The following is an 11,982-nucleotide window of genomic DNA, read 5'->3' on the forward strand; positions in this document are numbered from 1 at the left end:
ACCCTTCTCGCTACCCCCCCGGCAGCCACAGGGCATACAGTACTGTAAGAAGTGATCTCTTAAAAAAAAAGAGAGAGAAAGAACGAAAGAAAGAACGAAAGAAAGAAAGAAAGAAAGAAAGAAAGAAAGAAAGAAAGAAAAAGAAAGAAAGAAAGAAAGAAAGAAAGAAAGAAAGAAAGAAAAGGGGGGGGGGGACAGAAAAAAAGCTTCCCGGGGTTCGTTTCAGCCCGGGCAGGTGGAGACGGACCCCACTGCACCACGAATTCCTAGTGAATTACGGGCTTGCGCGCGGCCCGTAGCCTGCCTCTCACCCCGGCACGAGCCGAGCAGGGCGCTCCCCGCCTCCCGCTGGGGTTTAATGACCTAAGCAACTTTCCTTGCCACCCCCCTCCCCGCCCGGTGTTGGTACGGCCTGTCCGGCGTTCGGCGTTCCACACCCCCCCCCCTCTCCTTCCAGGTTGGTTCAGCCCCCGTCTACTCTGGGGTGGTGCTTAGCCGGCGCCAGACCGACCCTCGACTTCGGAGGGGCAGCGCCGTTCCTCTGGGCGCTTCCTCGGCGGCCGCTTCGGCTCCTTCGGCCTCGTCGGCCTCTTCAGCCTCCGCCGGGACCCGAGACGTCGGTGTATGCCCCACCCCTGACCCCGCTAGAGATATGTCCACCCCGGCTCGGCGGCGCCTCATGCGGGACTTCAAGAGGTAAAGCACAGGGAGCGCCGAGGCCGGGGGCTGCCAGGCGGGGCACAGGGCGGGTCCCGAGGCGGGCTGGCTGCGGTAGGGGGCAGCCCGGAGCGGACGCGGGGGCCGGATTGCGGAGCCCCTGTCTGTTTCCCTGAAGGTTGCAGGAGGATCCTCCGGCTGGAGTCAGCGGGGCTCCGTCCGAGAACAACATAATGGTTTGGAACGCGGTCATTTTCGGGTGAGTCTGCGTTCCGGATGGTGGCGAGAGGCGGGGGACGCGGGCCGGCCCAGCCTGCCCTCGGGGACCGGCCCCCCTCGCGAGGGCGGAAGGGGAGAGGGAAAATGTTCGGGTCCGGCTGGGCCTAGGCGCCTCCCCGGAGCCTGTGCCTCGATTAGCTCCGTTCCCGCTGCCAGGGGAACCGTTTGGGGTTCTGAGGGGGGCGGAGCGGGGAGTGGTGGCGGTCAGGCGCGGCGGCCTGCGCCGGGCTTCGGAGCCCGAAACATGGATCTGGACTGGCTTTTCTGACCCAGGAAGCAGCGGTTTACCAGAGGTTCACTTGGCAGAGCTTGGAATAGCCATCTCTTAAGATGAGCCTCTTAAGGGAGAAGGGAGCCCCTTAAGCGGGAACTGACTGTTTTTCTCTGTGTTGCAGGCCCGAAGGGACCCCGTTTGAGGATGGTAAGAGAGTTTCTTTACCCACCTTTCAGGAGCCTGGTCGTCTCTGGGGGAAAGGGGTCCCGGTCATCCTGAAGTGCCTCCTACTTAGGAACCCGCTTCTCCCTAGCCTCTGCCTGCTAAAGGCTTGACTGGAATCCAATAAGTGGCCGGTGGTTCTGACCATTGTCCGCTTGACTAGAACTGCACCTTTTTCCTTGCTTGTTTCTTTTAAAAAAAAAAAAAAATCTGGGTAAGGCAGCCGCTTTTTGAAAGGAGCTTCATAGCACCGATGTTAAGGATTTTTGAGGTCTGGGCTGTGATCCTGTTAAATTCAGCTCCCTCCCAAGATACTGAGTTAGTATCAACCCAGCGACTTGCTGATAGACTCAGAGACCCCAGGGACCGCCTAGTTCAGAATTCTATCACAAGGGCAGGAACTGTGTTCAGCAGGTGCTTAATTCGTGTTGGCTGGATGTTGGAGGGGTGCAAGAATCCCTTGCCCAGAACTGTCGGGTGTCTACCGTGGTCTTTCATGGCCAGTTTGAGTATAACATTGTTTCTCGTTTTAAAATGAGTTTTCAGTGTGCTTTTATCAAGACTTTACGGTGAGTAGTCTCCAAGCAGCTTCACAATTGAGGGTATCCTCAATGTCCAGCCTACTTGAAGGCACCATGTGTACCTATAGGTAGGTGAGTTTTCGTGGATTCAGGTTTGACTTTTAAAAACACTTGAGTTGCTTTTTAAGGATTTAAAAAAAAAATTTCTCTTTTGAGATAATTATAGATTCGTGTGCAGTTGTAATTAATAATAATACTCCAGAGAGACCTTGTCTACCCTTCACCCATTCCTCCACCCCTCTGGTAACATCTTGAATGACTATCCTACAATATCACAACCGGGAAATTGACACCGATAAGAGTTTTATGTGCATCCAGTTGTGTGCGTGTATGTATGTGTGGTTGTCTTCTGAAAGCTTAAAACATTTAACACATGATTAAAAGTATTTGAACTACCGATCGACATCTTTAATACTTGAGGTATTCAGAAAACAGAAGAATCTTTGTTATTTTTTGCAATGACCATCTCTACTCATTTAGCAGTTGCCACACACACACACACACACACACACACACACACGTGCACACACGCATGCACATAACCCTGTTTGAAAGTAGGAACAAAAATATTACTGCAAACTACTAAGTATATACTTCTGTTACTGAGCTGGATTGCCTTTTGATGCTACCAGCCTACAAGACGTTGTGAGATGGGGCAACATTGGCCAGGTTTATACTTTGCCCGAAATACTCAGGTTTCCCGAGGAGACTGTGGACAGTCGCCTGAATACTTCCTCCACCCCCTGAGTGTAAATATCACTGCTCCTCAGTGTCGCAAGCAAAAGAAATGACAGCAAGAGTGAGTGATTCTGAAGGCACGCTCCTTGGGTGCAGTAGATCATTTGAGCACATCCATACATAGCAAGAGCTAGCTAGACTTCATTTTCCTCTACTAGACTGGTGCTAGTTCTTTGTACCTGGGCACTGTGTGCAGATTAACTGTGTCTTTGCTTTAGCTCCAGCAGACTTTGTTTTCATCGGCTTTCTCCCCCCCCCCCCCGATTTTCCTCCGACAGCTTCATGCTGGGCACAGCTTTATTAATAGTACATCACTTTGCCGGAGGACTGGCTACTTAAATATTTCAAGGGTGCTTCACTTGTTTTAAGTGGTATGAAATGAGAAGGTACTTAAGGAATCCATTATCTACCTGAATCTTGCCCGTTGATATCACTTGTTCTATTTTTGATGATGTGCCTATCCATACTGGCATTACGGAAAGGAATTACTCCAGCTAAATAACAATACCCTTCTCTGATTCATTCTGTCGAGCAGTCTGCTATCCGTGGATGCTTCCTCGGGTGTCTAGAACACTGACTGTGGGGACAAAACATATTTTGACCATATTTTAATACGCTTTGTTTGCAATGAGGGAATTTACTAGAAAAGACTGATGAAGGACAAGTGTCATAATTGGTTGTGAGGTTTCCGATGTAGTATATAAATCAACAGCTCCAAAACTACTTTTGCTGCTTCCTTGTAAACGCTTTGTGGTGGAAATTTCTGAAACAGCCAGGCCCTACTTAAAGAGATGAAGACTTAAGAAAAGGAACCCTTCAAGGTATTTTGATTTAACTTCACACACTTAAAGTAAGAGGAAGATGTTCCCAAGAACTTACCTTGCTACCAAACGAAACACTGGGGGGCAATGCTTCCTCATCAGAATATCGTAGTATGTATGCTGAATTCAAAGACTATGGAAAAAAGTATTGTCCTTTGCATCATCTAAAAATTATTAATAGACACAGTAAGATACTAGTATTTGCTTTTCACAATAGGTGTATTCTTAAGAATTTGGGTGTAAGTCTTTTAAAAATGAATCACTTAAAATTCACCGAGGGTGTTCTTAAGGTAAATATATCCTATGATGAAGAGGTATTATGTTAAAAATCAGAATTTCCAGTTCAAAACAAAACGAAACAGAAGCACGTACTTTGTTTTCTCCTCCGGGGTCACAAACTGGTGGCCAAATGGCAGAAAACACCTGCCGAGGTGTTCCCTTTGGCCAACATGGTATTTCCAAAAATTTGAGTTTGTAAATGTCTTTAGCAGAACATACACTCTCTAGTTTAACGATATCACTCCTTTATTGCCCTACACCAGCCATTTAATACATATAATTTCCCAGCCCCTATGTATAGACGGATTAACTGATACTTTCCGTACAACGTTTTGTCCTCCTCGGGAAGATGAACACAATCAGTGCCGATTGTGTACAGTGGTGAGGCTTAAGTTTTCAGTTAATTTAAAGCCTAATCTAAATATCCAGAGGATAAGAGCACTAGTCTCAATTGCATAGTGTTCTAAGATTTTGAATTTCCTTAACGTTTGTTTCGGATCTCCGAAATGGCATTGAGGGTTGTATTAAAGAGATTCTGATTGTTTAATGTGGCTAAAAGTATAAGATTTGGGGGTAAGTCCTAATTTATATTCAAGTACACGTAAGCAGGTGGCTTCACTACTCAAGATACTAAATGAGCAGTTTTAAAAGACTTGATTAACTTCTTTGGTAGCTAGCTAGGTAACCACCTTGTTGAACTTCTGGGCGAGCATTAGGCAGAAAATTCAAGTCAAGAACCTTTTGAGAAAGTTTGAGAGCCACCAACATACATACTCCCCTTGAATTCAGCTGTGAGCGTTTGGTGTAGGTCAGAAAGTAAGTACTGTTTAGGATTTGAATTCATTACTTGTATATTTCTTACTGGTGGTGAAGTTTGGATTTTTGGTTCTTGCCTCCTTCAGTTGAGCATTTGCAATTTTTATAGCTACGGTATGTATGGAGCACTTACTTTGTGTTACTGTGCGTATTTTCCCCTCCTTTAAACCTCACAACAATGTTGTCTGCTGGTTACTGTTCTTGATCCCATTTTACAGATGAGGAAATTGAGGTTTAGTCGAGTTGAGTGGCTTTCCCAACTAGTAAGTAGCAAAGCAAGGAACTGAGCCCCCGTCTTGGTGCAAAGATGCTGTTTTCCCCACTATGCTCTACCGTTTCCACGCACGCCCGCCTTGTGCGTTGCTTTACCACTTTTAAGCTATCCTCTTGACTCTAAAGTACCTGGGAGCTCTGTGTGCTATTAAATCCACCCAATTTTAGAGCAGTTCCTTGATGATAAATCTCTTCTTACCTATAATCTAATCAGATTTCAACATCGAGCCAATGTGTTTATACTTGAGATACCTAAGGAAGCTCAAAGTTTTGGACTAACACTCATTCCCACTTTCTCCTGCGTATTTTAATATCAGTAGTACTGACAAGGAAGAACCGCTATTTTTTTCCCTCAAAAATAGGAAGATTTATGACCAGGTGGTAGGTTAATAAAGTAAAGTAGGTTCGGATGGAGTATAGCATGTTTGTCCATTGCAACATATTTTACTTTTTGCTGTTAGTTATAATGCATAGTATCTTCAGATCTGGCTTTGCACACAGCTTAGGGAGTAACAGTAGTTTGGGGGAATAGGTCTATGTTACATTTTAAATTATTCTGAAACTTCGGGAGACATGTTCATACTAAGGGCAGCTTTGTTACCAAATTGTTTCCTAGCAGTGTGCTGGTAGAGAACAAACTTTGGTATTGTTACATGTAACAGATCTAGCAACAGAAGGTAGTCTTTTCTTTTTTCTTAAGTGGTGGATAAACCTATTCACGGAAGGAGGAAATAAATTGCCAACTCTAAAGGAACCGTTAACAGAGTATACTCCACGTGAAGGGTGGTCTGTGGTATCAGAATAAATGTATTCAATGGACCAGAGTAATACAGTAGAACATCCATCACCTTAGGCCAGACAGTAACTGATTCCTCAAGATAACCTGAAGAGATTTCAGTCAGGAAAAAACAATCGCCCAATTGTTTCCTTGAATTTATTAAACCCAATTTAAAAACTGTTTTGGAGGAAATAGTCTCCCCCAATCACAACATCCTATGATTCTTGAATGAGATCCAGTTTGTTCATTCCCTATAAATAAGTCTATAGTATACTTTGGGGCCTCCCGCTACCTTCGTTGACGCGTATTCAAGGGAAATAAATTCATTTCACTAGTGGCCTAAACAAACAACATTAGAAAGGTAAATTTGCTGGAGACGTGAATGCAATCTAATGTGATTTTTTAATTATTTCTGCCATTAATTCCCTCTATTAGTGTGAATGATTGAGTTGATTTTATAGTGAAGTACCTCGTGAGTCATACTTAAGGACTTTTGAGAGAGATTGTGAAGTTCTTCCTGGCTTGCGTTCAATTATGTTTTCATTATAGTGTTGCTATTATACGAAAAGGAGCCAGTGAACACTTGTATACTTATTCCCTTCCATGTTAAAAAATAATTTGGTTATCGATTTGTATTTCTAGCATGGATTCTGGAACCTCTGTACTCCGTTCTTTTCTACTCCATTTCCAAGTCACCGGAGAGTTCAAGATGGAGGCCGGTTAAAACAGGCCTTTGAGGCCTTTCAGCCATCTAAGGGAAGAAGGCCAAATTCTGGCTCTTGTTTCTGGTCATTTTGAGGATGTCTTCAAAATGTACAGTGGCTAAAGTCACCCTGCAGGCCATAATTTTGCGTTTAAGATGGCTGTGTTTAAGTTCGGGGGAGAATGATGGCAAAACAAAACAAAACAAAATCCCCTTTGGGCGGTGGTTCCTACCCTGTCTATTTTTAGAGCAGTTTCTGGAGATCTTGCCTTCCCCCCTACCTGGCCTCTCTTTCCTCTCTGCAGTATACCTTTGCATTATTTCATTTAATACTGGAAAAAATGCCACGTAGCATTAAAAGAAAGTGCTACTGAACAAAGTGATAAATCTGTTTCTTAAACCTTTCTTTTCCAACTACAGGAACATTCAAGCTTACAATAGAATTCACTGAAGAGTATCCAAATAAGCCACCTACGGTTAGATTTGTCTCTAAGATGTTCCATCCAAATGGCAAGTAGCACTCTTAATGCAACATTTTAAACGGGTAAACTGTTAATTATGGAGGTGTCTCACGTTTCCTACTTACCGGTCTATGGTACCTGGGCATTTGTTTGGGCATCTTGCTGTTTCCTGAAAACTGAACTCGTCCGTGAGGGTCTGTTGCTGTCTTGATCTCTAGTCACAGAACTGAAGCAGTGAAGGCACTTTGCCTTTGCTTGGAGCCTGCAAGCCGCCTGGTGCTGATGATCTTTGTCATTCACTTACTGCACAAAAATAAGGATGCTCTTGATGTTTCCTTTTAATGTCAGGCTGGGATTGGGGTAGTCTTGTGGCGTGGTTATTTTCACGTTAGAACAGTTTGTTTATTTAGAACAACAGTTTTCAAATTTAGATGCAGATCAAAATTACCGTGGAACGTTTTCCAAAATACAGATGCCTTGGCCCCACTCCAGAGCCAGTGAGTATCAGATTCTGTGGCTGAGGGGCTACAGTGTATCGGAAAAGCAGCACAGGTGATCCCTAACTTACCTTCTGCCTTTTTTTTTTTTTTTCCCCTTTCTCTCCTCGTAGTAAGCCTCAGAACAGCTTGCTTTTTATTCAGGTTAGTAAAGTATTTTCCAGGATATCAGATATTCTTATCTTCATGTCAAAATGAGACTTTGCGAACTCTGCGCTGTCTTTATTTCAGATAAGAGACCGAGTTTACACATTTCGTGGAATAAATTTCCCACAAATCGGGATGCCTAGGGACCCTGCCGGAAAAACGTGTGTGATATCCTGGATAATACGGCAGTCTTTTCAGAAAAAAGAGCACAAAGTAGCTTCTAGTTTTATACCAATTCTATTTGACGTTCTCGGATTATTTCACTAGCAGTGATGAGGACTCTTTTTAGGAAGCTAAGTGAGAAGCAGCTTAGGAGTCTTTTTAAGCCTCACGAGCAAAGTATTCTTGACTGTACTTGTCTTGACTATGTTACAATATTAACGGGTTTTATTGTGTTTAACGTACCGCTTCTATGCTCTCAGTCTATGCAGATGGTAGTATATGTCTGGACATACTGCAGAACCGTTGGAGTCCAACCTATGACGTGTCTTCCATTTTAACATCCATACAGGTGATTGTTCTTTAATGTGACCACCTATGGCCTTTGCTGTGTGTATATTAGCGCTTGAATTGTTTTTGACAGTCCTACCTTAAGGCAAAGGGCGGGTCATTAAGACCCAAGCGCCCCGAAATCACGTATTTGCCTAGCGAGCAGCGCATTGATGGTACTCTAGGTTAGGATGCTAAGAGAGCACATGTAGTCGTTACTTAGGACAGTTCAGCGGATTGTTTGGAATATATACTTCTCTGCATCGAGGGACTGACCTGTTACAACTTGTTTCTATAGTCTCTATTGGATGAACCCAATCCCAATAGCCCAGCAAACAGCCAGGCTGCTCAGCTGTACCAGGAGAACAAGCGGGAATATGAAAAACGTGTCTCTGCGATAGTAGAACAGAGCTGGCGTGATTGTTGACCCGGGTACAGCGAAAGAAGAGGCCGGTCAAGAGAAAAATCTATATTGATGTGTTTGTCACCTCCCTATTCTTCAGTGTCATTACATTTACTTTATTAAAAGCAAAATAGCTGTTGTGCTGTTTCCATCTTCCCTTGCCAAGCTTTTCCTACCCCTTCTCCCCTCTCCTTGAACATCAGAAAACACCCTCTAGGAGATCAAATGTACTGTACCTGGGTTACGTGCAAAATTGACTAATGCTCAACTCCTTTTCTGTTGTGTCTCATCTCCAGTTTTAGGGCAGGATTGTGCTACTGTGCTTTACACTGAGCTTTTAAAGTGAACCGTTACACAAGTGGTGCTTGCGCACAGCTCGATGACCAGGATGTTATTTTTAACAAAATGACTGCTGAAGTGTTTCATCCTGGCCGGCCCTTCACTCGTGTTGGATTTAGACGTGAATGTTTGCAATATGGCCTATGGAAAACGGGGGAACAGATCCATGTAAACACGCATTTTGAAAGAGCAATGGAAGCCCCAAACGCTAGGATGGTAAGGTCCAACCAGTACGAATTACAAGATGGTCTTTACCGGTAGGAAGGGAACGGTCAGTGAAAGGGCTCCGCCACAGGCGCGCAGCGATCGCCGTAACTGACACGTCCTCTCCTTGCGGGATGCTCGCCGGGCTCACCCGTGCTAAGTTTCAGAAGACCGAGGTCGTCTTCTGGGTTTTTGCTTTTTGAAGAGGTGTGGGAGCAGAGGAATGGAAACAATCATTAGTTTGAAGCTAGGGAACGTTGGAGATCCTTGAATCTTTTTAAAGGAGAAGTGCTACCCTGGATAGACTTCTAATCCCCCATCGTTTTTTAGAGTTTTAATTAGCCCAAGGAAGGGAGCCTGTCTGTGGCAAACTGTTTTTCCACTCGACTCCTGAGTTCATGCTGCATGCTTTTAGTTTCTTCTTCCCTTTCAGTATTATAAGAACTTTAACGTTCTTTCTGTGGATATTTATACTTTAGATAGACAGTACGTTTCAGCAGCAGCGTGGGACAAGGCTTGTACATGTTTCGTCTAATGTTCCATCGTCCCCTTTTGTGCATTTGTCACTCTTCTAAATCAAACTTTGCACAAGTAACCCATGTAAAAAAATGTACATTTTTCAAAACTTGTAAATAAAAATAACCTTAAAATTTTGTAGTCAAGGTATAATTATATTTTAGCTCACTATGAACTTTTAGTATTAACTTATTGGAATCTCACAGCTACTCACTTTCCCCCTTGAAATAAACATGGTAAAAGCAAAATCACAACACTCTGCGAGAGGAACAAGAGGAGTAGATCTTGTTGGAGAGGACCTTCTTTCTTGTCATAAGTGTTAATGCTCTGTTCTTTTTTTAACGTTTTAACAAGAATGTAAAACTTAAATAAAACGAAGTTCCTTCAGCATACAGTATGGTCAATCAAGCGAATGAAGCGGGGTCGGGGGCGTCGACACACCTGGGTGTTTCCGGCACCCTCCCCTACCGAGACCTAACTTGTCGATCCTGACATTCCACCCCTTTCAAAAGCCCTGGCTTGTAACAAATAGCACCAAACTACTCTAGACCGGTACTTTAACCCCCGCATGAAGTTGGGGCGTACAGGTAGCCTCAGTCTGCCCTTGTTTAAACAAAACCGCTCTCTCCCGAGGAGCAGCCTAGCTCGCGCTAAAGACGCCAGAGCAGTGACTTCCTAGAAACTCTCCTCTCTCGTTCGGGGTAGGGGCGAGATGACATTAAACGGTCTTTACGGTGTGTGTACTCACTCAGCCTTTAAGACGCGGCACTTAGAGGGGCCTCCGTGGCAGAGAGCGTTCAACACGTCAGAGGCGGCAGCATCCTTACATGTGCTCACGATTTTCCCTTAAGTCCATTTCTGCTTCGAAGTAGAGCCACGTTACATTGCTCTTTATTTGGTAGATTAGTTTGACATTAACTTTTTCACCCTACCGTGGCTGGGTACCTTAAATATTGACACTGTTCGTCACACTTGAAAAAATTAAGGTGAGACACGGAGTGCGCAGATTTAATTTTTGTTTTCTTTTCACACACCTCCTGAGAAACCCTATTCCCAATTTGTTTCATGGGATAATTTACACCCGAGTCAACAAGCTGATCAAGCTGATCTCTGAAAAGCATCGTATCTCGAGGTCAAAGGCACTACAAAAACCATTCATTCAAACATTTAATGCTAATTTGCCTTTTTTTCTTTACAATTTTTTTTTTTTTTTTACAAATGCCACAGGCTGCCTGCATGTAATTATAACCAACAAGTTAAAACAGATTTGGAGGTCCCTTTATAAAATGACAGTGTGATTTGAACTTGAGTCTTCAATTCTGCACCTGCTGATACCGGGGCGGGGGTATGAGGAAGAACCAAAGTCGTAATCAAGAGTCCTTTATTTATTTAGGACCCATCTCTAGCTTCAGGGGTTATCACAGCAAAGTGAATGCATTGTATTCTACTAAAAATAGAATCCCAACAGAATGCATGAAATTCCCATTCATTTTGCAATCAAAGGGGAGGAGAAAAATCTAAAAAGTGTATCTGTGAGACTCAAGGCTATATATAACTGACAGAGTTACTTCCTCAGTATAACGTATTTAAGTAATTCAAATAAAACTTGAAGCAGCTCATGTATGCGTGCTGGTTTTATAGCAAAGGTACAGAGTTAAAAATGACTGCAATTTTGAAGAAAGGGAAAATACAGGAGCCAACAGAATGGGGACAAAATAGAGCAGCAAGGTTGCCCAACAGCTCATTCTCATTAAACCCATTTCTCGACAGATTTTATTTTCAAACAGAGGTAAGTGACTTCACCCTAATTCCACGTCAATAGGAAAGCTAACCTAAGAAGTTAGGAAATCTGGACCCTCAAATCCAGAACCAAATATATACTTGTCCCCCACCCTCCACAAATTGTGTATGTATGCATATATATGTATATGTAGACACACACACACACACACACACACACACACACACACAATTTGGCCCAATTATTTGGGAGCCTTAACTGTGACCACATTAATATTCTGTTCCGTTGAACTTAACCTAAGTAAACCAGATTCATAGATAACATTTCCCTACTTCCCACCCCACCCACCCAGCCCCGCCCCCAAAATCATGCTGGGAAGAGGAAAGCAACGTAAAGAGAGAAAGGAGTTCTCTCACACCCCTTGATCCCCAAAGCCAACTCCTACTCAAGGGAACGAAGGCTGGCTTTTCCAACTCACTAGCTGAACCGCAGCTTCTCAAGTTTGGCATGAGCCTTGTGGGGTGAAAAAAAAAGAAAAAATCCTGTAAAACCCATAAACATGCCGGCTTCTGTTCCCTTCGCTATTGTTAAAATGTGAAGGGCCAAAACAGAACGCACACCTCATTGCTCTTTCTACCAACGTCAGGAAAGGCCACCCACTGTAGGTAGAAAGGGAGTCAGTGAGAAGCAAACATCACACACAGTTAATCACCGTGGGTGACTAAAAGATGGAGATCCAGGTGTAAAAGTGAATCCCTTTATATGTTTAAAATATCGGTTTAACTAGCATGGACAGCTTCTTCATGCAAAATAGAGGGGAAAGG

General features: G+C 43.8%; 1 protein-coding gene across 1 annotated transcript; it reads left to right on the forward strand.

The window, feature by feature from the left end:
- The first annotated feature begins 433 nt into the window (after window positions 1-433).
- UBE2A (ubiquitin conjugating enzyme E2 A) lies at window positions 434-9,804 on the forward strand. The gene is made up of 6 exons (XM_030305316.2): window positions 434-696; window positions 836-916; window positions 1,332-1,357; window positions 6,782-6,871; window positions 7,889-7,977; window positions 8,254-9,804. The coding sequence occupies exons 1-6, from the start codon at window positions 653-655 to the stop codon at window positions 8,380-8,382; spliced, it is 459 nt and encodes a 152-aa protein (XP_030161176.1). The 5' UTR covers window positions 434-652; the 3' UTR covers window positions 8,383-9,804.
- The last annotated feature ends 2,178 nt before the right edge of the window (window positions 9,805-11,982 follow it).

This window comes from Lynx canadensis, chromosome X (genome assembly GCF_007474595.2).
Source record: "Lynx canadensis isolate LIC74 chromosome X, mLynCan4.pri.v2, whole genome shotgun sequence".
Taxonomy (NCBI): domain Eukaryota; kingdom Metazoa; phylum Chordata; class Mammalia; order Carnivora; family Felidae; genus Lynx; species Lynx canadensis.

Coding starts and splice junctions, on each gene's coding strand:
- UBE2A (XM_030305316.2), top strand. CDS start 653: ATGTCCACCCCGGCTCGGCGGCGCCTCATGCGGGACTTCAAGAG. Junction 6,872..7,888: donor TAAGATGTTCCATCCAAATG/GCAAGTAGCACT, acceptor CTATGCTCTCAG/TCTATGCAGATGGTAGTATA. Junction 7,978..8,253: donor CCATTTTAACATCCATACAG/GTGATTGTTCTT, acceptor TTGTTTCTATAG/TCTCTATTGGATGAACCCAA.